This window comes from Scleropages formosus, chromosome 25, assembly GCF_900964775.1.
Source record: "Scleropages formosus chromosome 25, fSclFor1.1, whole genome shotgun sequence".
Taxonomy (NCBI): Eukaryota; Metazoa; Chordata; class Actinopteri; order Osteoglossiformes; family Osteoglossidae; genus Scleropages; species Scleropages formosus.
Window position 1 is genome coordinate 14,980,359 of NC_041830.1, and position 23,046 is coordinate 15,003,404.

At 50.4% G+C, this 23,046-nt stretch overlaps 3 protein-coding genes across 6 annotated transcripts; 2 read left to right on the top strand and 1 right to left on the bottom strand.

Moving 5' to 3' along the window:
• Positions 1-1,003: 1,003 nt before the first annotated feature.
• Positions 1,004-12,311, top strand: LOC108921443 (rubicon autophagy regulator). Of its 4 annotated transcripts, XM_029249483.1 has the most exons (22): positions 1,004-1,239; positions 2,945-3,098; positions 3,762-3,845; positions 3,931-4,096; positions 4,430-4,536; positions 4,621-4,786; positions 4,870-5,295; positions 5,498-5,545; positions 6,026-6,112; positions 6,599-6,714; positions 6,819-7,014; positions 7,129-7,230; positions 8,653-8,727; positions 9,205-9,271; positions 9,394-9,526; positions 9,845-9,990; positions 10,126-10,190; positions 10,668-10,906; positions 10,992-11,053; positions 11,145-11,298; positions 11,398-11,491; positions 11,776-12,311. In XM_029249483.1, the coding sequence occupies exons 1-22, from the start codon at positions 1,202-1,204 to the stop codon at positions 11,907-11,909; spliced, it is 2,859 nt and encodes a 952-aa protein (XP_029105316.1). In that variant the 5' UTR covers positions 1,004-1,201; the 3' UTR covers positions 11,910-12,311. The 4 variants fall into 4 exon arrangements, with proteins under 4 accessions (XP_029105316.1, XP_029105313.1, XP_029105315.1 ...); XM_029249480.1 differs by having other exon boundaries at positions 4,430-4,786; XM_029249482.1 differs by lacking the exon at positions 8,653-8,727 and having other exon boundaries at positions 4,430-4,786.
• Positions 12,312-13,692: 1,381 nt separating this feature from the next.
• On the bottom strand, positions 13,693-17,824 carry LOC108921442 (5-hydroxytryptamine receptor 3A). Its single transcript, XM_029248985.1, has 9 exons — positions 17,801-17,824; positions 16,183-16,425; positions 15,870-15,914; positions 15,684-15,793; positions 15,394-15,563; positions 15,152-15,312; positions 14,656-14,866; positions 14,258-14,527; positions 13,693-14,155 (listed from the first exon to the last, which is right to left on the bottom strand). Exons 1-9 carry the CDS (start codon positions 17,822-17,824, stop codon positions 13,929-13,931), a joined length of 1,461 nt encoding a protein of 486 aa, XP_029104818.1. The 3' UTR covers positions 13,693-13,928.
• Positions 16,695-22,956, top strand: cpdp (CPD photolyase). The gene is made up of 10 exons (XM_018731039.2): positions 16,695-18,323; positions 18,540-18,901; positions 19,501-19,646; positions 19,780-19,962; positions 20,066-20,224; positions 20,979-21,177; positions 21,253-21,402; positions 21,508-21,629; positions 21,803-21,962; positions 22,409-22,956. Exons 2-10 carry the CDS (start codon positions 18,658-18,660, stop codon positions 22,555-22,557), a joined length of 1,512 nt encoding a protein of 503 aa, XP_018586555.2. The 5' UTR covers positions 16,695-18,323; positions 18,540-18,657; the 3' UTR covers positions 22,558-22,956.
• Positions 22,957-23,046: the final 90 nt, after the last annotated feature.

The following is a 23,046-nucleotide window of genomic DNA, read 5'->3' on the forward strand; positions in this document are numbered from 1 at the left end:
ATCTCCATCAGTCACGTGCATTTTTTAAAATATTTTTTAAGCTTTCCAATACTTTATTCAGTACCATAAGAACATAAACAAAACTTTCAATATTCCATATCAAACATAAGATAAGAAGCATCCTCACATTTCGTTATAAAAAACATTTCCCAACACAAACATGACAGATCTTATTGTCTTGTTTCACTAATACCAAGAGTAATAAATATCAGAATGGAACAGCAAATATAGATATGCATGCACACACACTTTCAGAAGCGCTTGTCCCATACGGGGTCGCGGGGAACCGGAGCCTACCCGGTAACACAGGGCGTAAGGCCGGAGGGGGAGGGGACACACCCAGGACGGGATGCCAGTCCGTCGCAAGGCACCGCAAGCGGGACTCGAACCCCAGACCCACCGGAGAGCAGGACTGTGGTCCAACCCACTGCGCCAGCGCACCCGCTACAATATAGATATGCATTTATGACAAAAAGGATCCTGGGACTTTAAAACCCTTCACCAAAAGGTGGTTTAATACAAGGTTAACACGTGCACCACCCACTGACCCACAAGAAAAGCACCAGACCAGGTACTCAGAACTGCCACATTCTGATTTTTGCTCCGTCCCCAAAACCACAGTTTTTTATACTGTCCAGTAGTTCAACTGGATTTTACGCACTCAGCACTGCTACTATTTTTGTAGCTATGCCTATGGATTGCTAACTTTTACATCGACCAACAATATATAATGCGAACGGTTACAGTGAAAGACGTAATGTGTAACATAGAACGACAGCTTCCCCGGTCTGGAAGCGTCGGAATTATGGGTAATCGTGTGTTCTGTACTTCTATTGGGAAAAATAATAAGCATTATGGGTAAAAAAAGCCTCACATTTGCCTCTTATGGAAACAATGAAGAGCACTATGGGTAAAGTAGTTCTTCCGTCCGCCCAGTCCGTTAACAGTGAAGAGCATTATGGGTAAAGTAGTTCCTCCGTCTGCCCATTGTGTGAAAGGGGAAATAAAGAGAGGAGGAGTGGCTCCGCTCGGACGGTGGAGTTGTGTGTACACTCGCTGTTTTGACACACAGAGGGCGGGTCAGGACGGCGGCGAGGCCTGCGGAGGACGACTCCGAATCAAGAGTGTGTAAGGAAGAGAGGCGGCCGCTCGGCCGCCCGGTTTCCCTGTCGGAGCTGTGAGCGGCACAGCGCTTCCAGCGATGGAGACGCCGGCGGACGCGGAGGCCGGAGAGCGGAGGTAGGTGGGCGGCGCGCGCGGGAGATTCACGCCGGGCTTTTCCCTCGCGAACTGGAGCGGGGACTCACGCACAATGCGCGTCGCTGCCTCTGACACGACACGGGCCCACGGGGGGGGTCTCCCCGCCCAGGCAGCCCCGCTCGCACTCTGCGCTCGTGGCCCAACCGTCGGGTCTCGTCTCCCGCGCATGTTCTGGCGAGCTCCCCGCCTCCGCCGGTTCTGCCGGCGTCTTGAATCCTTCCACGCGCCACACGACTCGGACCCCCGGCCTGTTGCCTCCTCCTGCCTCTGCGAACGGGCGCAGCGCGGCGGGTTGCTGTCGCCGGCGCCTGGACATGATGATCCGTCCGTGTGTCCTGCACGAGAGCCACCGGCTGTCACTCAGTCAGTGTCACGTGCGTGTTCACGTTTCGGTTTGTTGTCGCGCGTTGGGTGGCACGTACGTTGATTCCAGACCTACCCAGAAGCTGCTGGCCACAGCACAGGTGACCTGCGGAGAGGGGTTATGAACAGCTGGGATGGGGATGTGGAGGAGGGGATCGAGTGGGCCCAAGGGGGCAAGTTGGACCACCTTGGCTTGGATTCCTCTGTGTCACGAGGTCCAGGTTCCCCCCACCCTGGCAGGAGATGCTGGAGTTAAGGTCCTACCTGGTCTACAGTCACATGATCTTATTCTGATGATCTGCACGGTGCACATTATCAAGGGTTCGAATAGGACCAAGGTGACAACATTAAGTGCTGTTGGCCCCCCCCACCATTGATTATAACCTGGACTGAAGTCATGTGACCTGCTACTGCTGCTGGGTGTCATCAAGTCAATGTCGACTCATGGCAACTCCATATAGGGCACCTTATCGAAGGTTTGAACAGGTCGTAGGTCGCATGACCTTTTCATAGATCCTACCAAGTCAAAGGTCGCATGATGTGACACCCCAGGCCTCGTTGTGCCACATCAGACTCTCCAAAACCACCATCGCCACCCCCCCCAAGACCCTGAAGTTCTCGACCCTTCTGACAGCCACATTCCTCCACCCCTCCTCAGCTCTCTGGAAAACAGTCCCCCGTAAAGCCCTCTGTTCCAGTTTAAATTTGAGCAGATCTGAATATTCTCCGGATTGGTCACGGCCCCCACGGTCGAGGCGCCACACGAGTTATGAATGCAACATTGTTTCTGTTCTGCTCAAGGACTTTGTGTTTTGTAAGAAACAGAAGTGTCCAGAACTCGAGTTTGGTCTTGTGATTTGTGCGGTTGCGTTCCTTTCTTACGGTCGTTAGCAGAACGGGGTCTGAGAAGGCGCTCATGTTCGCAGTCAATGAAAGGGTCCTCAGAAGAGTGAAATGTGCTGTTTGTTGACCATTATTAGTGGACATATTAACACTTTTTTTTTTTTTTTTTTTTCCGCAAAGCAGCTTGTAGCACTAAGCTACTTGCACTGATCTACCCGTTTCTACAACTGGGTAATTTTTACTGTATCCGATTAGGGTAAGCACCTGGATCACACGAACAAGAGCAGGAGTTAGGATTTGAACCCGGGACCTTGAGCGGCTGCTGCAGACATTTCACCGGCTTCTCACCACCTTGCTTGTCATGCAGCATCTGTTTTGTTTCTTGATTTTTAGTATACAACGCATTTCAATTGGTTTGAGACCCCCCATGTAGCGGCAATGCCCTTTGACCTCTGACCCCTGCGTTCCTCCCGTGCAGGAGGGAGCACTGGAAGCTGCTGTCCAGCCTGAAAACCACAGTGGAGGGACTGCTGTCCACCAACAACCCCAACGTGTGGTCCCGCTACGGGGGACTCCAGCGGCTGCACAAGGACGTCAACAACATCCTGAGCCACGGGCTGAAACACGAGCAGGTGGGCGGGGCCTAAGCGAGAACAGGGCGCGATCGACGCCACGAGCGGGCGGTGGTGCTGTGTTCTGGTGTGTCAGACTGTCTGCCGGCGATGCCAGGATAAGGTCCCTTGCAACACCGGCGTGCTCGTGCAACAGTACCGCGTTACTGAATTGTAGCTTTCACTTCTGGTCCCCGTGACCCCCTCCCCCCATGTAAACTGTTCCAGCTCTTGTTTGAATTTTCTGACACTTAGCTGGTGATGGAATAAATGTTCTCACTAAAGATTGTTGACCATATTAGTTAGGGACTGATACACTTGCATCGTGATCTTGTCACCTGTCATAAACTGAATAAGTTGGATCTGAACCTAATTTGCATTAATCAAAAACTCTTATTGTTATTATTGAAAGGCTGTAAAAATAAAGTGGTTATATAAGGGAGGAGATCAAAGCTTGGGGATTTTTTTTAATGTTTAAATCCTCCTGCCCCACACATATGGATTGGTGTACACTGCCTCGTGCCCTGTGTTTCTGGGGATAGGCTCCGGATCACCGTGACCCATTCACTGGATGAGCACTTATTGTTGATGGATGGATGGAAAAAACATTTCCAGCCTGACAGTTTGTCCATGAGAAACACTTGTTTAATTCAGCTTAAGTGATCAGGTATCATATTCCCACAGGTGTACAGCAAGCAGAAGGACTACTGGCGCTTTGTGTGGTGCGTGCGGCTCTTCAGCCCCCACCTGGCTGCACACGTCGAGCAGGTGAGGTGTACCCCACGCAGTGCCATAGGTTACTTCCTGTGGGTGTTGGAGCACTCTTAATGCTGCTGTTTCTCTGTGCCCGCAGTTCAGCCAGCTTGAGCCTGCTGTGGGTGGTGGGGGCGTGGCTGCAGTTGAGGGGGAGGGTCACAAGGCAGAGCACTGGCTTCTGCACAGCCTACAGGCCCACTGCCTGTCCGCCCAGCTCCGCCCCCTGCTTAAGCACCAGGCCAACACACGCAAGTTCTATAGTGGTGAGGATGCACAGCAGCATCTGGGCTCACGCTGGGGTTGTACTTTCAGAGTAAAGTGGGATTTTTTTTTTTTTTTTTTAATATTTTAAAAAAAAAAGAAAAAAAAACCTCAGGAGGCTAAAACTTGTTCCAGGCTTGGTACAGGTGGTCTTCAGCTTACGATGGGATTTCATTCCCAGGTCCTCATCATAAGTTGATTTCGTCATAAGTCACGAATCCCCTTATACTCCCTGCAGTATTTTCTGCTACAGTCTTAACCAACAGGAAGCTCCTTTGCTGGTTCTCGCAGTTCATTGGTTGACTGACGAAGCCCCTCCTCTCTGTCCCCCTTAGATGAGGCCTTTGTGCTGAGTGAGCCCCATGTTTCAGCCATGTTCCAGTGCCTCGAGGCCGTGGAGCAGAATGACCCTCGGCTGCTGGCGCTTGTAGACACGGGAAGAGTAAGGCCATGCCATCTCCTGAGCTTTGATCCTGACGGTTCTTTCGTCTGCTCATTCCCGGCCCTGTCGTCTGCATGTCCACAGCTGTCGTCTCTGAAAGAGCTCCCGTCAGGACTGCTCAAGAGCCAGAGCCTGTGTATGCTGTCGGGGGCAGGGTTTGGTATCGGGATTTCCGGTTTCCATGGCAACCAGCCCCACTGCCGCACCCCCTCCCAGTCCTCCCTGCGGGAGACTCAAGGTGCCCACACAGGTGAGGTGTCACCCCTTGCCCTCTGCTCCGTGCCACAGAGGGGGCGGTTCAGTTTCTGAGTGCCTCACCTCTTTGCCCCGCAGGATCCCCTCTATCGGACAGTCTGCTTGGTGCCCCCTGGGGGTGTGTCTCCAGGGATCAGGGGCCCATTGACCCTGCCAGCTCCCCGATGCCCCCCCAGATCACTTTGACGGAGACCACCTCGCCTTCCCCTCTCCCGAGCGACGGGGCCGACTCTGCGCCGGACGCGGACCTCGACGATGGCCCAGAATACCTGGCTATCGGGAATCTGGGCCGGCAACGATGGCGGCGAGACTCGACGAGCTCCGCCCCCGCTGCTCAGAGGGAGGCTTCGGCTATTCCCCAGGCCACGCTCTGCTCGACCTCCCCCGCTTCCCTGCTCCCCCGTCGCTCCTCGTTCACGGAAGGCCAGAGTTCATCCAGCCATGTTTGCAAGGGACACAGCAGGTCCCTGTCGGACACGGGCGTCTCCCGAAGGCACGGTCAAGGTGAGCGGGTGCATCGGCGCAGTTCTGCAGCCTCCAGGGGCGCATATCTGAATGAGGTTGTGGAGAACTGGAACCTCTCAGTCCTGAGGGCGTTCTGCTGCTTGAGACTTGCATCTTTTTCGCCTCTTCTGGTAACAGTAACTAGGTACTGACTCTCCTCTTAACCGCTCCTCTCTTTCTGCTTCTCTCTGGCTGTGTGGAGGAGGCAGACACAGGAACATCACGGTTATAGTAGAGGAGCCTACAGCAGGTTGGCAGTGTCCTGCTGCTGCACGTTTTCCCTCCATCTGTGTCCCTCAACCTCCTGCATGACTGACGCTCATTTCATTTTTTTTTTTTTTTTTGTTTCCCTTTATGGTCCTTGTTCACTTGTGTTCTGGGCAGGGGTTTGGGGTTTATACAGGCAGTAAGAGCCTTAGAGAAGATTGGAGACACTCCATCTCTCAGCTCACTCCAGGCCAGGTGGATTGTAAAGAGTGCAATTTTTTTATTTTATTTATTTTTTTCCCAGTCAGTTAAGGTGGAAAGTCATATATGTCGTGTTGGTGTGTCTGCTGGCGTGAACTCTTGGCAGTTCCTGAAACTGCTTGTTTTGAACATAGACAAGTTATTTTCCAACCTTGTCTGCATGTCCAGTGTGGATCAGTTCCTTCTTAAAATATAACTCTAAAGATGCCATGCTAATACTGTGTTTGATGGCTATGTGTGGTGTTACTTGTGTGTGCAACAGAGTCTGTGACTGACGGATGTGGAGCAAAGGATTCTGGGACCTCGAGTGGCGAGAGCAGCACGCTGGGCTCTTTATACATGGAGTCCGGTGAGTATGGGCTCAACGCTACCGTGCTGCTTTTCTATGCTCGAGTCTGTAGGACTTGGGGAAAATACAAAAACACATGTCATGTCTGGCCAGTGAAGTGTTCACATGTTCTCTGAGTTCATAGGGATTTCCTCAAAGTGCTCTGGTTTCTGCCCACAGTCCAAAGGCCCGTTTCAAGTGGACTTTGTGACTCTAAATTGCCCTTAGTGTGTTAGTGAATGAGTGTGTGTGTGTGTGTGTGTGTGATTGCTCTGTGATGAAGTGGTTCCCTGTCCGGGGTGTACCCTACCTCATGCCCTATGCGTCCAGAACAGGCTCTGGTCCACCGTGACCCTGCAATCGACAAGCTGGTATTGATAATGTATGGATGAGTGTGCGATTGGGATGTTTATAGAGGGACCTGAGATGGTGAGGTGGAGGTGTGTTGGCTGTGAGATCTTTGCCGTGGAGGTGAGTTGCTGAGCACTTAATGTACGTGTGTGACAGATGGCTCACAGCAGAACGGCGCATCAGAGAGCATGTTTCGCAGGCCGTCCAAGGGTCAAAGTCTTATCAGCTACCTGGCGGAGCAGGACTTCGGCAGCTGCGCGGACCTCGAGAAGGTACATCGCGTGGAGAAGGCGCTGTAGGTGGGAGGGTGAGCTGATGGGCGGCGGTGGCGGCGAGAGTGACCGAGCGCGGTTGTGTCCCAATCGCATCTCCACAGGAGAACGCCCACTTCAGCATATCGGAGTCCCTGATTGCCGCCATTGAGCTCATGAAGTGCAACCTGAGCCGGCGGCACGAGGCTTTTGATGACGAGGGTGAGGAAGACAGCGACTGCGAGATCCAGCAGCTCAAGCAGAGGATCCGCCTGCGCAGGCAGCAGATCCGCAGCAACCGCAGTGCACAGTCGCAGTGCGGTAAGTCGGCCGCTTCCGCTGCCCGTCTCTGACGGGCTTCCTCTGGTGACCGCGTGACAAAAGTTGCATGTAATAATAACCTAATGAGTGGCTTTTTTTCCCTCGTTCTCACAGCTTTCACCTCCACGGACAGCGGGTCTGGCCGGAGCTCCCATAATTCCCTGCACCCCTCTGACTCCAGTTCTGCCGAGGAGGTGGAGGAACACGAGCTGAAAGGTAGGGACCATGCAAGGGTGGATGAGGCACGCATCTCACACACACATGCACACACTATTATACCATCTTTGCTTTGTCTGTTCATTACCCACTGACTCTCATTTGATGCCCAAATCATTTGTTTACCCATCTTGTCTTGCAAAAGAAAGACCTTTGAGTTTGGGGGGGTCTAAAAGGACCACAGTGTGAGGTAGTTTACCTCTCAGCTGATAGTGTAATGGTTAGAGCTGCTGATTTCAGACCTAAAGTTCGTAGGTTCAAATCCCACATCCAGCTGTAGTACCCTGGAGCAAGGTATTTACCCTAAATTGCTCCAGGAAAATTACTCAGCTGTATAAATGGGTAAATAATTGTAGGTTGGTCGGTTGATATCGGAAATTGCTTTGGAGAAAAATGTCAGATAAATGTAAGTGGATAGCGTTGTTGTACAATCATTTAGGTTCTGTAAAAATCCCAAATAGAACCATAATAAATATTTTTAATAATTAAAGAAAATTAAAGTTTGAGGGGGTGCGGTGGCGCAGTGGGTTGGACCGCAGTCCTGCTGTCCGGTGGGTCTGGGGTTCGAGTCCCGCTTGGGGTGCCTTGTGGCGGACTGGCGTCCCGTCCTGGGTGTGTCCCCTTCCCCCTCTGGCCTTACGCCCTGTGTTGCCGGGTAGGCTCCGGTTCCCCGTGACCCCGTAAGGGACAAGCGGTTCTGAAAATGTGTGTGTGTGTGTGTGTGTGTGTAAAGTTTGAGCCACAGTGAAATTAAATTAAAACTAAAGTAACGAACTATATTGTGAAAGTATGGCGACTGTTCACCAAATCATCCTGTAACGCTTTCCTCATCTCGTCACTAACTGCTGACGCTCGGGAGCGCCACGCGTGGGCTGTAAACGCCGTGGGAACGAGTTGAATGGAGGCAGAGCCGCACTCCTTTTCGCAGATGCAGGTCACTTTCACTCTGCGACAAGCAGAAATTTTAGAAAATGAATGAGAATCCAGTGGAGTTGAATACGAATAAATGCAGAGGTTGTTACAAAATTCAGAACTCAACACGAGGAGCTAGCGGACGTTTGATGGGAAGTATTAGATGGGTGGGGAGGTGTGGCACTGTTTAGGCGTTTGGGTGCAGACTTTGGAATAAGATTGTTGGCAAAGTAATGTTTTACTGTGTGAGATGATGTATAGCTGAGAAGTGAAGGTTTGTCTTTCTTAATTCACGTTTGGATGTGTTTGGTTTAAAGATCCTAGCTTCTTCACTCCCCCCCCCCCCCCCCCCCCCCCCCCTTGTTCCTTGAACCCATGTTGATGATGATGATGATTTATCGAAAGGGTTGGGTGGCTCCCAACATTGTGCCCAGCAAAGAGGCGTGTCCTCACAAATGGGGGTGTGTCCCCTAAGATGCGGAAAAATCCTGAGCCAAGTCTCTCCCTCAGATGGCAGCGAAGGCGGCTCCTTGATGGTGGTGTCTCGGAACGGGCTTTCCCTGTCCCTCGCCTCTCTTTTCTCAGGTACCCAGGGAGGGAGCGTCTGAGGAGGGAATGGGTGGAGCAAGGGCAGGGCAGTGGGCGGGGCTCGTACGCAGGTGCTACCGGACTGGGGAGCTGCTTGCTCCAGCAGTAGCTTGTGTGCTTGCTAGCCTAGCAATGGTACGAGAGAGCTGCGAGGTGGGTGTGTCCGAGCCTGGCGGTCCTCAGAGAGAGTGTGTGATGGCGGTCCTGCGTGGCTTTCTGTGTCACTTTTTCAGGCAGCTGCTAGTACCCTGGGAGTGGTGTCACTTAGACACGTGCATCCATTTACTCTGTTTTCCCACACTGCTGACCGTCTGACCCCTGTCACCCTGTCTAGCCGTTATGCTAACGCTCACTACCGCTTCTGCCTGCGGGCCTTTCACGGCGATGTCCGGCCGGCTCAGCATCCCTCCTTTCCATTTTTCGAAGACCCCCTGTGTCTCCGTCCTTATTCCTCTCATCTTCGTCTCTCTCCAGATGCCGAGATCAAGCGCAGCACAACGTACACCAGCAGCACAAGGTCCTTCCTGAGCTCCGATTCCATGTGAGTGTTGCCGACTCGGTGCTCTTAGGCCCGTCCTGCAGGCCACATATTGCCAGATGTTACCTGGGTTGCTTCCGCCCGGTTCTGTCCCCTTCCCCAATGCTGATTTCCCCCCCCTGCAGCTCGCCGTCCCTCCTGCAGTCCAACTCGGCCGAGTCCGTCGCCATGGGGCTGCTGCGTCAGTTCGAGGGCATGCAGCTGCCAGCTGCCTCAGAGCTCGAGTGGCTTGTACCAGAGCATGAGGCACCCCAAAAGGTAGGGGGCGCTGCTAACTAACAGCTTCTCTGTAATCTAACAAAAAAATGCTGCGGTTACCCACTATGACTGGAACTTGTAAACACTGATTAAAGTTGAGTTGATCTGCTGATCATTTTTCTCCTTTTATTTATTATTTTTGTCAGTATAACTGCACTTTGTGTATGATGTTGGGATGCTATGTGTGTTTCCCTGCAGCGTGATCCTGTCTTATCAGGTTTGGTCTTCTGAAAGCCTGTCTTTTTATTTGTTTTGGTCTAGAGGACAGTAAGCGGATGTGGTTTGTCTCTTACCGTGTCTGATGTTCTGTGCTCCCAGCTTCTTCCCATCCCCAAGTCCCTGCCCATCTCCCCTGATGACGGCGAGCACGCAGACATCTACAAGCTACGTATCCGGGTGCGAGGAAACCTGGAGTGGGCTCCTCCGAGGCCCCAGGTCATCTTCAACATCCACCCGGCGCCCAAGTGAGTCCGAGTGGGTGGGTGGGAGGGGCGGAAATGAGCGGCCACTCGATCGTTCGTAGGCTTTCAGTGGAAGGGCATCGTCCTCCCACTCATCTGTCGTCGTCTTCTCCTGCACGTCTCCTTGATCCCCCGCAGGAGGAAGGTGGTCGTAGCCAAGCAGAACTACCGGTGTGCCGGCTGCGGGATTCGCATCGATCCAGGTGAGAATCGGAGCCTTGGACCCTCACACAGCTGCAGGTCCGCAGCCCGATGCATTTGCTCATGATTTTTTGAAAGATTCATATCTAGAGCAACTGAATAACTATATTCTGCATTCATATGTTTAGAAATTGTGAACATGGACTGAGGATTGGATCCTCAGCTCACAATCAATCAAAAAGTTAATGCTAGTCATTAATGACTGTTTGTAATAATCAAATTCTATAACGGTTACACAATGTAAGAAATTCTTACCTTTGCTCTGCCTTAAGCTGAACTTTTTCGGTAAGTGAAGAAAATGTAAGTAAAACGATTAAGTAAACTGGAATATGTTTATGATCTCAAATTCTTCACAGCTTGCAACATAAGAAGCCAGTGTAGTAAGCAATCTTGCAAAAGGAATTTGCTAAATGATTGAAATAGTGTGTGTGTTTGGGTGTGAAGCTCAGCTCGACCTCTCTGACATCTCACTCTGACAGATTATATAAAGCGGTTGCGCTACTGCGAGTACCTGGGCCGCTACTTCTGCCAGTGCTGCCACGAGAATGCCCAGGCGGTGGTGCCCGGTCGGGTGCTGTGCAAGTGGGACTTCAGCAAATACCCCGTGAGCAACTTCGCCAGGGACCTGCTAGGGAAGATCGCTGGGGACCCTCTCTTTAACCTCAGCGACATTAACAGCGCCCTGTACAGGAAGGTCAAGGCTCTGGAGAACGTGCGGGTAAGGCGACGCGGTAGGACGTGTATGGGTGGTACAAAGTGTGTGTTTGTAGTTCATGGAGGGGTTATTGTCGTCTTTGTCTCAGCTCCTCAGGATGCAGCTGTTCCACGTGAAGATCCTGCTAAAGACCTGTCGCTTTGCTGAAGAGTAAGCTCTTTTTCGTTGGCCCCACCCATTCCTTGGCTCCACCCATTTTCACACCCCCCCCCCCCTGAGCCTCCGTTCATTTTCTCCTCAGGCTGCTGGAGAAGTTTGACAGTGTCCCGGGCCACCTGACCGAGGACCTGCACCTCTTCTCCCTCAGTGATCTGGGGGCTGTGCGCAAGGGAGAACTGGCCCCCCGGTTGCAGGAACTCCTTCGACTGGGATCTGTGCATGTGGCAGGCTGCATGGTGAGGACATTCTCTCTCACACACACACACACACCTGATCCAGCTGCTGGCTCAATAGGCTTGCTACACTGATGTTCTCCTCCTGTCTGCTTCCTACAGCTGTGCCAGGCGAAGGGTTTTGTGTGCGAGTTCTGCAGCAATGAAAAAGACATAATTTTCCCCTTTGAGCTGAACAAGTGCCGACGATGTGAAGGTGAGCTCTCCCTGCTGGCCGGAGGCCAGTGTAACACCTTTTCTTTGCAAGACCCCAAATGTTTGTGTTTTATATTTCACTTTAATCATAAAATTTTGAGCTAATAGAATACGATACAACTTTATGAATTCCTGCGGGAAAATTCACACAAATAGGAGCAATTACTTGCAGGCTGCTTCGCAGTCTTACTTCCTCTGCCTTTTCTGGAACAGGCAGCTTACATTCCAATCACGTCAGTTTACTGCCGCTGAAGGTCCATGTCTCCATCCCTCTGCCTCTTTCAGAGTGCCATGCCTGCTACCACCGCAGCTGTTTCAAAGCGGGCCAGGATTGCCCGCGCTGCTGGCGGCTAGCGGAGCGCAGGGAGCGGCTTGCCCGCCGCAACATGGAGGAACAGGAGGACGAGGGCGGAGGCTAGACGCTGCGGAGAGACCGAGGTAGAGGCGGAGAGGACAAAAACGACAGCGATTGTACGATACAACAAGGATCATGAAGAACCGATCACCCTTCAGCACTATCTACTGGACACTTGAAAGTGTGCCCCCAGCTGCAAAGTATCATATTTACTTTTTTTTTTTTTTTTGCTAGCTTCAAGGGCTCCACTCTGCCTGTGGTGGAAATATAACTTTATGAGATTAAACATGATGCTTAATGTTTTAGTGTGCCTGATTTTAAAATATAATATGTGTCACGGTTCTATTTATTTAGGTTTATATCTGTGTGGAAATGCTTCCCTGACCTGCTGAGGTGTGAGCTGTTTTCGGGACTTGTATCTGATACCATTCCCTAACATTTATTCCAATAAGTTTTTTTTTTTTTTTTTTTTTTTTTTTTTTTTTTTTTTTTTTTTTTTTTTTTTGAGGGGCTTTCCAGAATTGGGAAGACTGGTCATGGGCTGTGTGGTATTGCACTGGGATCCCTGAAGACACTAATGTGCACGAAGGTGCTAGTGCAAGCATCTGGGGGAGGAGGCAGGTGGGAGCTTGGGTGGGACTAGACCGGCAGGGTCGGGAAGAGGATCTCACTCCTCGAGAGTTCACTAGCCGTGTTTGGTCGTGTGTTATTTGATTCCGCTGCACTGGTTCAGAACGGCCACCCCAGTTGGGAGGGGGGGTTAATTTTTGACTCGCGGGGCTCGAGTCGTGTCCTGTTGGCTGCAGATGAGTTGTTGAGGGTGCTGCTGCAAGGTGATTTCAGGGTTTAAGTGTTGGTTAAACTTCAAGACAATTTTCCACCTAATGTTAGTCCTTTTGTCACTCTTACCAGTATTGCATTCTTCTCACTTGCTTGTGTGGGTGAAAGTTATTTTAAACTTTGGAATTGTTTACAAGGGGAGGCTGATTGCAGTATAAACAGGCTGTACTTTCACACCTGCAAAGTTTCCAAGGTAGAACAAAAAGAGTTTGGCGAACAAGTTAAAATACACGCGTACGTTCGGGTGCGTCTGATGAGCCCAAGCTGTATACGTCTTCATTTGAGTTGATATTTTTCCCGTCTGTTTTGTTTATGAAACAGAAATGTGCTGCTGCACACAGACTGGCTTTGTGTGTGTCATATAAAAACTGCAAGAGAGGAAATGAAAGAGGCCTTTATGACACAGAGGACCGCAAATGGTCGAGGTGAACGTCCCGTGACTCCTCTGAGGAACGTCGGCCTGCTGGATCAGAACTGCGTGTATTTTAACTGCACACGTACAGATGCCCATTGCCAAGTGGAAGGAGGCTATTTCAGCCCTTTAAGAGCTGATGGCTGTTTGAGCAATGGAGGGGGGGGTTCGGTATTGCTGCTTCTGAACCACTGGGTTGGATGTACCTCGCTTCCTTGTGTCCAAGCTTTGTTTTTTTTTTTTTTTTTGTTTTCCCCCTCCCCCCTGTGGAAATTAAGTGCACTATTGACAAACCATCCAGAATGTTTGTGTGATTTAAAAGTACAAGAAGTTGCTAATTAATGATTATTAATAAAAAGATTGATCTGTTTGTGACTTTTTTTTTTTTCTTTTTACGGGTGAGGTAGGAGCTGTGAAGTGTTCTCTCCCCAGAGGATGCAGTTTCAGGTAATGATCTTAATTTGTACTATGCAAACCCATGTTACTGTTGTGTGTGTGTGTGTGTGTGTGTGTGTGTGTGTGTTTTTTTTTTTTTTTTTTTTTTTATTAACCCCCCCCCCCCCCCCCGCTCGACTAACTTGTTTTCCTCCTTCAAAGAAGGAGGTTAATTGGAAATCCAGGTGGCAGCCCAAAGGTGTTGAAAAGGATCTCATTACATGGTGTACTGTACTTTTCCTTCAAACTCATGGAGAAGAAATCACTCTGGCACTTTTGCAAAGACAGGATTTATCAATGCTTTATATTGCTAAAATAACAGTAAAATACTCAGCGAAGGGTGTGACTACTGGACTCATTCCACTGGCAGGCCTAGGTCCAGTTTCCCCAGCATGCCTACTGGCGGTACCAGATGCACCACATGCAGATGATGACGAAGGCATACATCGAGATAATGAGTATATATGTACGGAAGAGCATGAAGTCCAGGATGTAACCCACGTGACACCACTGCTCGTGCAGAACGCTCTCCTTCTGTACGCTGGCCAGGTGTGTGCGCATCAGCCGCAGGTCTGCGGAGATCTGTGCCAGCTCCGGTATGCGAGGGATGGGAGTAGGAGCATCTAGGGGGGTGAAGTTCATCAATAGCCATCAAAAAGTGTGTATATAAAGGCATTAACTATAGTAATGATCTAATGCCAAACAGCTACCAGAGGAGTACCCACCGACATCCATGCTGTAGCTATTCAGATGTTCGCTGCGGCCATTGACAATCTGGGCTGGGGCTTCCAAGGGGGGCGGCATGGCCGAATCCCCCTCTGGTCTGTCCGGAGGGTCCTGAGTGTAGCAGATGAGGCGGGCGATGTAGCCCAACACCAGCACCTGGACCCAGCGGGGGACATCGTGACACTTCATAGAGTGGAGGATGTTGGTGATGAGGACTGTCTCCAGAAGGCTGATCACCATGAGGGCCAGGCAGACAGAGAAGTAGATACCTAAAGGTACGCAGAGGGACATTTGACACTGACTTAATGCCGCCAGTGAAAATTCTCTGCAGTGCATTTTGCCGCCTCTCTGTGGGGGGTTTTATTGTTCTTTGTGTGAGTGTGTATGTGTGCCTCACCGATGATGGGCGTCCCATTGGCAGTGCTGGGGAGCAGGTCATTCATGATAAGCAGGAAGACAGTGTAGCCTAGGATGAGTGTCATTTTGAAGGAAGCGCGGTCCACACTGTGGGGCGGCAGGTAGAAGGACAGTATGTCGATGACCATAAGGAAGGTGCTTGGAATGAGCAGATTCACCACGTAGAGCACGGGTTGTCTCTTGATCACCACCTGGGAGGGCAACGTGAAAGTGGTAGGGTTGGCGCTGTAAGAACTGATTTAACATTAGGTTTAAAACACCAAGAGGATTCTACTCAATAGAATCCTAAGTTATCGCATTAATTTTCTTGTAATTTTCAGACAGCTTGCGTATATTTTTTTTGTATGGATACCCTACTTAATTTGTGCTGTCAGCTTCTAAAGACAAAGAATAGGGTTTGTTATGTTATTATTTAGGACAAACTCTAGTGTGGAGATGGTAAAAGAGTAGCCACAACCCATGTGCTCCACCCTCACCCAGAAGGTGATGATATCCCACTCGTCAATGCCAAACTTCAGGATGCCTGGCTCGCCTTGGATGATCACCAACTCCCATTCCCCACTGGCCTCTAGGTACTTCTTGGAATTCTCAGACATCTCACTGAAGGACAGTGCAGGGCTCACGCGGACATCTCGGACTGGGAGACAGGAGGGAGCCTAATTATTGACCCATAGTGAGATGAGGAGCTGATGGAGAGGAGCCATGGTGTATCCCTTACTTGTATGCATGTAGGAACCAAAGGTGAATGAGCAGTTCTGGATGTCGAAGGGGAAGTTGAAGATCTCCAGGTTGCAGGAGCTGACGAGCCGCAGCATCCTGTCGTAGCGGATGTGGCCAGTGTGGTTGACGTAAACATAGGGGCACTGCTGGGAGACGTCATCATCAACACTAGTACAGGAAAGGGATGGAAGGGAGCAAAAGCATCGGACTGGTCCATAAGTAAGAAGGACACTAAATCGAAGACACACAAGGTTGTTATAATATGCTGCGCTTAATGGGGAAACTCACAACTCGTAGACGATGATGTCGGGTGACCACAGGTCTTTGACTGGGAGGGAGATCTTTGTCACCCCCTCACATTCTTCTGGATCCCACACCAAAAACTCGTGAACCCAGTACTGCAAAGATACATAGGCACATGTGAGCAATGGAGCTAATACAGTGCAAGGCAGGAGACCCCGAGGAAGAACTTACCAGTCGAAGCCACAGAAATGTGGTGAGAATCTGGGCCTTCTCGTCCTGAAAGAGAACCAGTCACATGGTAATTACAAGGTCACCCTGGAGACCGGATACGACTCTCACAGTCATGTCTCTACATTTTAGGCCAAGATTATTACTGCTGTATCCTTAAACAAAATACTGCAGTTACTCCCATACACGCCAACCTGTATAAATGGGTGCACCACAACATTCACAAATGTTTGAAGTTTATTAGTATTGAGTATATAGTTTGAGTATGTTAGTACTTGATTTGATTTGCTATGTATCCTGATTATGAAGGACTCACCACACCCAGGACAGCATAGAGTGTGAAGGAGATGTTGCTGATGGTGGGGTTGCTGAGGTTCACTGCGGGTCTAAAATACTTCCTGTCTATCACAGTCTGGAGTGATTCATAGGTTGGTCCACTGTGGCCTTCCTTACATTTCAGAAGACAGAGGGAGGGGGACACTAAGTGGTAGGACAAGAGCAAAGGAGGTGAGGGAAGAAACAATAAGTTTATGGACTGCAGGCAGGTAAATGGAATTTTCTAGTTCCCATTTTGCACTTTGTTACCTGAGCAAGCGGCACAATAGGAGGATGGTGTGAAAGTGTGATGCGTTCATTTGGGTCGAGAAGAAGCAGAAGACAAGAAAAATAATCTTGACAATCCATAGCCATCAAGGTTTGAAGGTTCAAATGTGTGAGAAAGGGTACAACCGGCTGTGAGACTTTGGGTAGGGCTGAAGTGCTACAAACGTGATTGCCTGGTCAGGTGGGAGAAGATATGGTCTCGGGTAGGTGATTTGGGTTGGTAAAATTAAGTGTGGACTCATCCGAGTCTTTGAAAATACTATCATTTCATCTGGTTGCTGCATAGAAAGGTGTGATTTCCTTCCAAAGGAATGAAAATTTGGCTGTCTAGCCATGTGAGGCTGACGCCTGATGTGTGACACCAGAGAGCTAGGGCGATCCATCTCGAATCATGATACGTATAAAACATTTCATAAGAATTGGTTCCATTTTTGCAAATACACTAGTCTACAAGACAGAAAACTAGTAAATGCACGTAATTAGGCAAGACAAGCTGCTTTTCCAGACTTTACTAATGAAGCTATGGAGATATTAATATTTAAATAAGCTATGATATGGCATAGTGTAGGATGCATATAATGGAATAATTTGCAATGCAGTGCAACCTGAAATACGTTTGACTTTAACTACAAGTTTGATTATCCACTACGTACAACTTGTGCAGTAACATTTGTCAGCTCGTATATGGCAGCCACCCGTGCTGAAATTGCATGTTGTCGTTTGTTGGTTGTTTTATTTGAGAGTTATACAGCTAATTTGGAAAGAGAAATGTGACTCAACAGTTCATACAGAAGCACCAGTCTAAACAGAATTACCTTGGTGTGCCTTGGGGCTCATCAAAGTCCAAAGAAACCATAACCAGAGCTAGATGTTCCAAAAGCAGTATTGAGTATAACAGATGAAAAAAAGTCGGAACCCCCAAAGAAAAGGTTACCTGTAAGTAGAAGGCATATCGTTGGCAGTAGGATGAGCTGAGTTGCCATTGAGATGTCCCTGTTTCCTGTGGTCGTTTTACTCAAATGGCAGAGCGGTTACAGTGTTATCCACTATCACAATGGCTCAACACGTCACGGGACTCCTTTACCCCTACGGATCTCGCAGGGAATAGAGCTCCTTAACACCTGCAGTAACCACTCAGCCATCTTATTGTGTGTTTGGTCGCCCTTTGCCCCTGGGAAAAGTGGTCTTGCTGTTTACTGCCGTTAATGTGCCTGGCATTAATGCACAGGGCTGTTTTCCATTTCCAAATGGTCTCCAGTGAAATTCACAGTGACAGGACAGTCCCCACCCACGTAGGCCATCAATGAAGAGTGAAAATCAAGCCAAATCACAGGTATGGGGGCCATGGGAGCCATGGGGACGTGGTCTACAGGTGAGTGTTTCATTTCAAACATGTCCTTACAAATGGTCAGTTGGGAAGTGGTGATGCTGCTTCTATTTGTTTTTTTGAATACATAATGCTTTGCGTCTGAATTTAATATGATTTGCATCAGGTTGTTTGGGGGTTATGTCAATGAAATGTTATTTTAAGTATACAGGAAGTGCCTTCATTGCATTCCCGCTGGTTACTGGTAGGGTTTATGATGGTCTGTGAAGATCAAGCTCAGTCTTAATCAAGGCAAATGACAAAAGCTGACGGGGAAAAAAAGATAGGGACAGCGCCAACCTCAAGCAGCAAGCTCGCTGCGCGGCTGTCCCCGCGCGAACGTCACCGTGTTATGAAACCACGCGGAAGTGGCACGTGGGCCGAGCGGGGGCGAACTTCAGTAGTTTTGTGCCAAAAGCGCCACAATTTGAACATTTTTAGCAGCAGCGCTTTTACAGCAGGGGGAGTAAATTGGATGCAACACGCACGTAAGGAAAAAATAGCACATTTCTGAGGCGTTTTAAGCCGTTAAACGGTTGTGTAAGAGCAGCACTCGGCGCACAATTAAAATGCCATGATGCCATGGGTGTGTTTCAAGTGATGAGTGTGTGTGTCATGTAACGCGGCCCGGGGTCGGGGCGTAAGGACATTGTTTGCGTTCAAACCGGCTTGCGCTTTCTCTGCGCGTCTCTGCTCTACCACAGACGGCTGCTGCTGCGCCTCTTCGCACGCGCCTGCACGTTGACGCGCACGTCTCGCACGTCTCGCGCGCCTCGCACCCGCACCGACCCGCACCGGCACCGCTGCAGCGCGCCACCCGGGATGCCCGGCAGGAGGAAGCAGCCGGCGGGGAAGCGCGGCGCGGAGCCCGCAGAGCGCCCCCCGGAGGGCGGCAAGCGGCGCAGGGAGGAGGGCTGGATGGCGCGGCAGGTGGCGGAGCTCCGCGCGGCCGAGCGCGCGCAGCCGTTCAACGAGAAACGACTCCGATTCCTGTCGGAAAGCAGGAAGGTGAAGCAGGGATCGCAGGGGGTGCTGTACTGGATGTGCCGGGACCAGAGAGTGCAAGGTGGGGGTGACTGACGATCAGCGAGCACCAGCAATGCATCATCTATAATATAGTCTATTGGCTCTGTTACGATCAGTCAGTCAGTGTGGCACGTGCTGATCGATAACCTCAGGCTCAGGCGAGCGCCTCACATTTTACTTGCACAGCTGGGCAATTTTACGGCAGCGGTTTTTAGGTGGGATTCAAACCTGCAACGTGTGGGTCCAGAGGAAGCAGCTCAAAGCACTAGGCCAGCTGTCTCATACACTGTACAGTCATTATTTTATTCTTTTTATTACGGTCATTTTCTGTAAAAATGACTTTGAGCTGCACTGTTTGTACAAAAGTTGCTCTATTAATCTGTTTTCATCCAAGGTCCTCTGTGATCGGTAACATTGTTGTCGTTACATTTTTGTCCAGCTCACTTTTTTTTTTTTCTTTTGCCAGCACTACTTACACCGATTTACCCGTTTATAGAGCAGGGTCATTTTTACTGTATCAATTCAGGATAAAGGAAGCTTGAAGTACTGTGCCTCCTTTTGTCCCTTACACCAGTGATCAACAACATCTGATGTTCAGTAACATCCTCTCTTTCTCTTTCTCTCTTCCCCTCCCTCCAGACAACTGGGCACTCATTTACGCCCAGCGCCTCGCCCGGACCGAGAAGCTGCCCCTGCACGTGTGCTTCTGCCTGTCGCCGCGCTTTCTGGAGGCCACCGTTCGCCAGATGGGCTTCATGCTGAACGGCCTGAAAGAGGTCGAGAAGGTCGGTTGCGCACATGCGCCATTTAGTGCCCCCTCCGGTGATAGGTTTCTGCACCTCTGCCTGAGCAGGAAATTCCATTGCGGAGGTGCGGTACTGCAGTTGGACCTCTCATCCAGGTGGGGTTCCCCCTCAGGAGTGCAGCACGCTGGAGATCCAGTTCCACCTGCTCCTGGGCGCCGCCGGGGAGGTGCTGCCGGGTTTTGTGAAGGACCGCCGGATGGGCGCTGTCGTGACCGACTTCTTCCCCCTCCGGCTGCCTCTTCAGTGGGCGGAGGATGTCAAGAAGGGGCTTCCGTCTGACGTCCCCTTCATACAGGTCCGCCTGTGTGGTCGCCGTGATTTCTGGGCTGGGTTTTCGTCAGCGAGTTTGATTAACAAACAAAGAAAAAAATCCTTAACCGCGTGTCGCCCCCCTGCAGGTTGACGCCCACAACGTCGTGCCTTGCTGGGTGGCCTCGGACAAGCAGGAGTACTCGGCCAGAACCATTCGTGGGAAGATCACCAAGCTGCTGCCTGAGTTTCTCACAGAGTTTCCCCTAGTGGAGAAACACCCACGCTGCGCCCCAGTGCTAGCCAAGGTGGGATCTGACCCCACAACCATGGGCTCTGAACTCATTACAGTATTACATTACTTTTTTATTCATTTGGCTGGTGCTTTTCTCCAAAGTGACTTACAGTGTTAAAGTACTTGCAGTTATTTACCCATTCATACAGCTGGGTAGTTTTACTGGAGCACTTTAGGGTAAGTACCATGCTCAAGGATACAGCTGGAGGTGGGATTTGAACCAGCAGCTGTAACCACTATGCTACCTGTCAAGAGCTGTGGGACTGTTGGTTCTCATTTTCCCCACTCTCCTGGTTGATATTTTTTTTTTTTTTTTTTTTTTTTTTATATAATAAATTTTATTTATTTATTCATTCATTCATTCATTCATTCATTCGACACTAGTCTCCAAGGTGACTTACAATCTCAGGTTTGCACACATTTATTTACACTAATAAATTTGTTAGTGTAAGTAAATGATTACTTCATTTACATTAGCTCACACTGATTTACAGTTCCAATTGTAATTGCAATTACACTTACAATTACAGCTATTACAATACAGTTACAATTTCATAGTTTGCCCACTTATGCAACAGGGTAATTTTTAAGTATAAGTTTTATTGTATTACAGGGTAATTCTTACTGTATCAAGTCAGGTTAGGAACCTTGGTCTGGGGTACTGCAGCAGGAAGTGGGATTTGAACCCGTGCCCTTGGATTACACTGCTGCGCTATTGACATGAGGGTTCCTGAGATACTCGTTCACCAGTTCTGTTGCACTTTCAGCCGGTGGACTGGGACAAGGCCTGGTCCAGTTTGGAGGTGGACCGGTCGGTGGGGGAGGTGGAGTGGGCGCGCCCGGGTTCGACCGCTGCCATGGCCACCCTGGAGTCCTTCGTTGACCAGCGCCTGCAGGACTTCGCTGCGCACCGGAACAACCCGAACCGTGAGGCCCTCAGCCAGCTGTCCCCTTGGCTCCACTCCGGTCAGTGTGCGGGATGCTGGATGGGGGGCGGCGGGGGGTGCCAGATTCTGAACTGGAACTCCTGTCCTCCCACAGGCCAGGTGTCAGCGCAGCGGGTGGTGCTGCAGGTGAAGCGCAACGGGCCGCGGGGTCCCTCAGTGGATGCCTTCGTGGAGGAGGCTGTGGTGCGTCGGGAACTGGCCGACAACTTCTGCTACTACAACAAGGACTACGACTGTGTGGACGGTCAGTGGCGGTCCAGAGTTCGGGTGGGAAATGAATGCTGTGCTGAAGTCTGAGTGTGTGTGTGTGTGTGTGTGTGTGTGTGTGTGTGTGTGTGTGTACCCGCAGGTGCGTACGAGTGGGCACAGAAGACACTGCGGGACCATGCCAAAGACCCCCGGCCCCACCTGTACTCCCGCAAGCAGCTGGAGGAGGCAAAGACAGGCGACCGCCTCTGGAACGCAGCCCAGGTGAGGAGCCTGTTGTTGTGGCGAACGGCCAAACCGTCTCGTTGCGACTCCTTGGCGCTCAGCCGTGCCCAGGTGGTGGCGCCGATGAGTTGTCAGCTGGCGGTGGGCTTTTGACAGCTCCACACGGTCGTCTGTGGTCGAAACTTCACCTCCAGAAGTTGATTGTGGTGCAGATCCAGCTGGTGAAGGAGGGCAAGACACATGGCTTCCTGCGCATGTACTGGGCCAAGAAGATTCTGGAGTGGATGCCATCGCCAGAGGAGGCGCTCTCCACCGCCCTCTACCTCAACGACCGCTACAGCCTGGACGGCAACGATCCGAACGGATACGTCGGTGAGTGGGTTCGAGTGCTGGAAACTTCTCGGTCTCGGCAGGTCATGTGCTTCTGTGATGCACCCATTTGACCACACCCATTGGACCGATGTCATAATGTCCCATGGCGCCTACCTGCTGGTAGCATAGCGGTTAGAGTTGCTGCCTTTGGACCCAAAAGCCACAGGTTCGAATCCCACCTCTAAACAGGAGCAGAGGTTCAAACCCAAGTCCTTTGAACAAGAGAACCACTAACCATTACACCACCTGTAGGCCTATTGTCAGTATCTTGGTTGACACTTTTATCCAAAATGACTCACAAGGGTCAAAAGCAGGAAGGGGGATTCGAATCCAGGTGCTTGGAGCGGAAGGCAGCTGCTTGTAACCTCACCGCTGCCTGCTGGCGCATTCTGAGCGGTGCGTGGAAGATTCCGGAAGCTCACCCCCTTGTCCCTCTGAGTCCGCAGGCTGCATGTGGTCCATATGCGGAATCCACGACCAAGGTTGGCAGGAGCGTCCCGTTTTCGGCAAAATCCGCTACATGAACTACGCCGGCTGCAAGCGCAAGTTCGACGTGCCGGCCTTCGAGAGGCGCTACTGCTCCGTAAAGCTTTGAGGATGGAGGGGGCCTGAGATTAGAGGAGAAAGGCAAATGGTACCTTCCCTGGACTTTCTGCATCAGTCTCCAAATCATCTCAGGGGTCAAAGGTCAAGGGTCTCCCTTGACCTCCCCCACGTAGCCTTTCATTAACCCCTTTTTCTACATTTTTTATGCAACATAAAGTCGGGTGACCCGTGGACAGGTGTAGTTAACATGTTCCAGGCCCCCCGGAAAGCCTGTTGGAACAGTGCCTTGGTTACCTGCCCTCTCTTCTTTATCAATAGCATGTCTTATTTAATAACAAACCTTTTTTGTTGGCATATTCAGGTGGAGCTGAAACTTTGTATCATTCCAGTAAACTAGTTTCCTTCTTTAGATGATCCAGTTTAAAAACAAATAAATTTCTTGAAAGAACCCTTTGTCTGTGTGGCTCAACCATCCTCACCTGTATTTGTGGATTAATATTATTATTAATAATAATAATAATAGTAGTAGTAGTAGTAG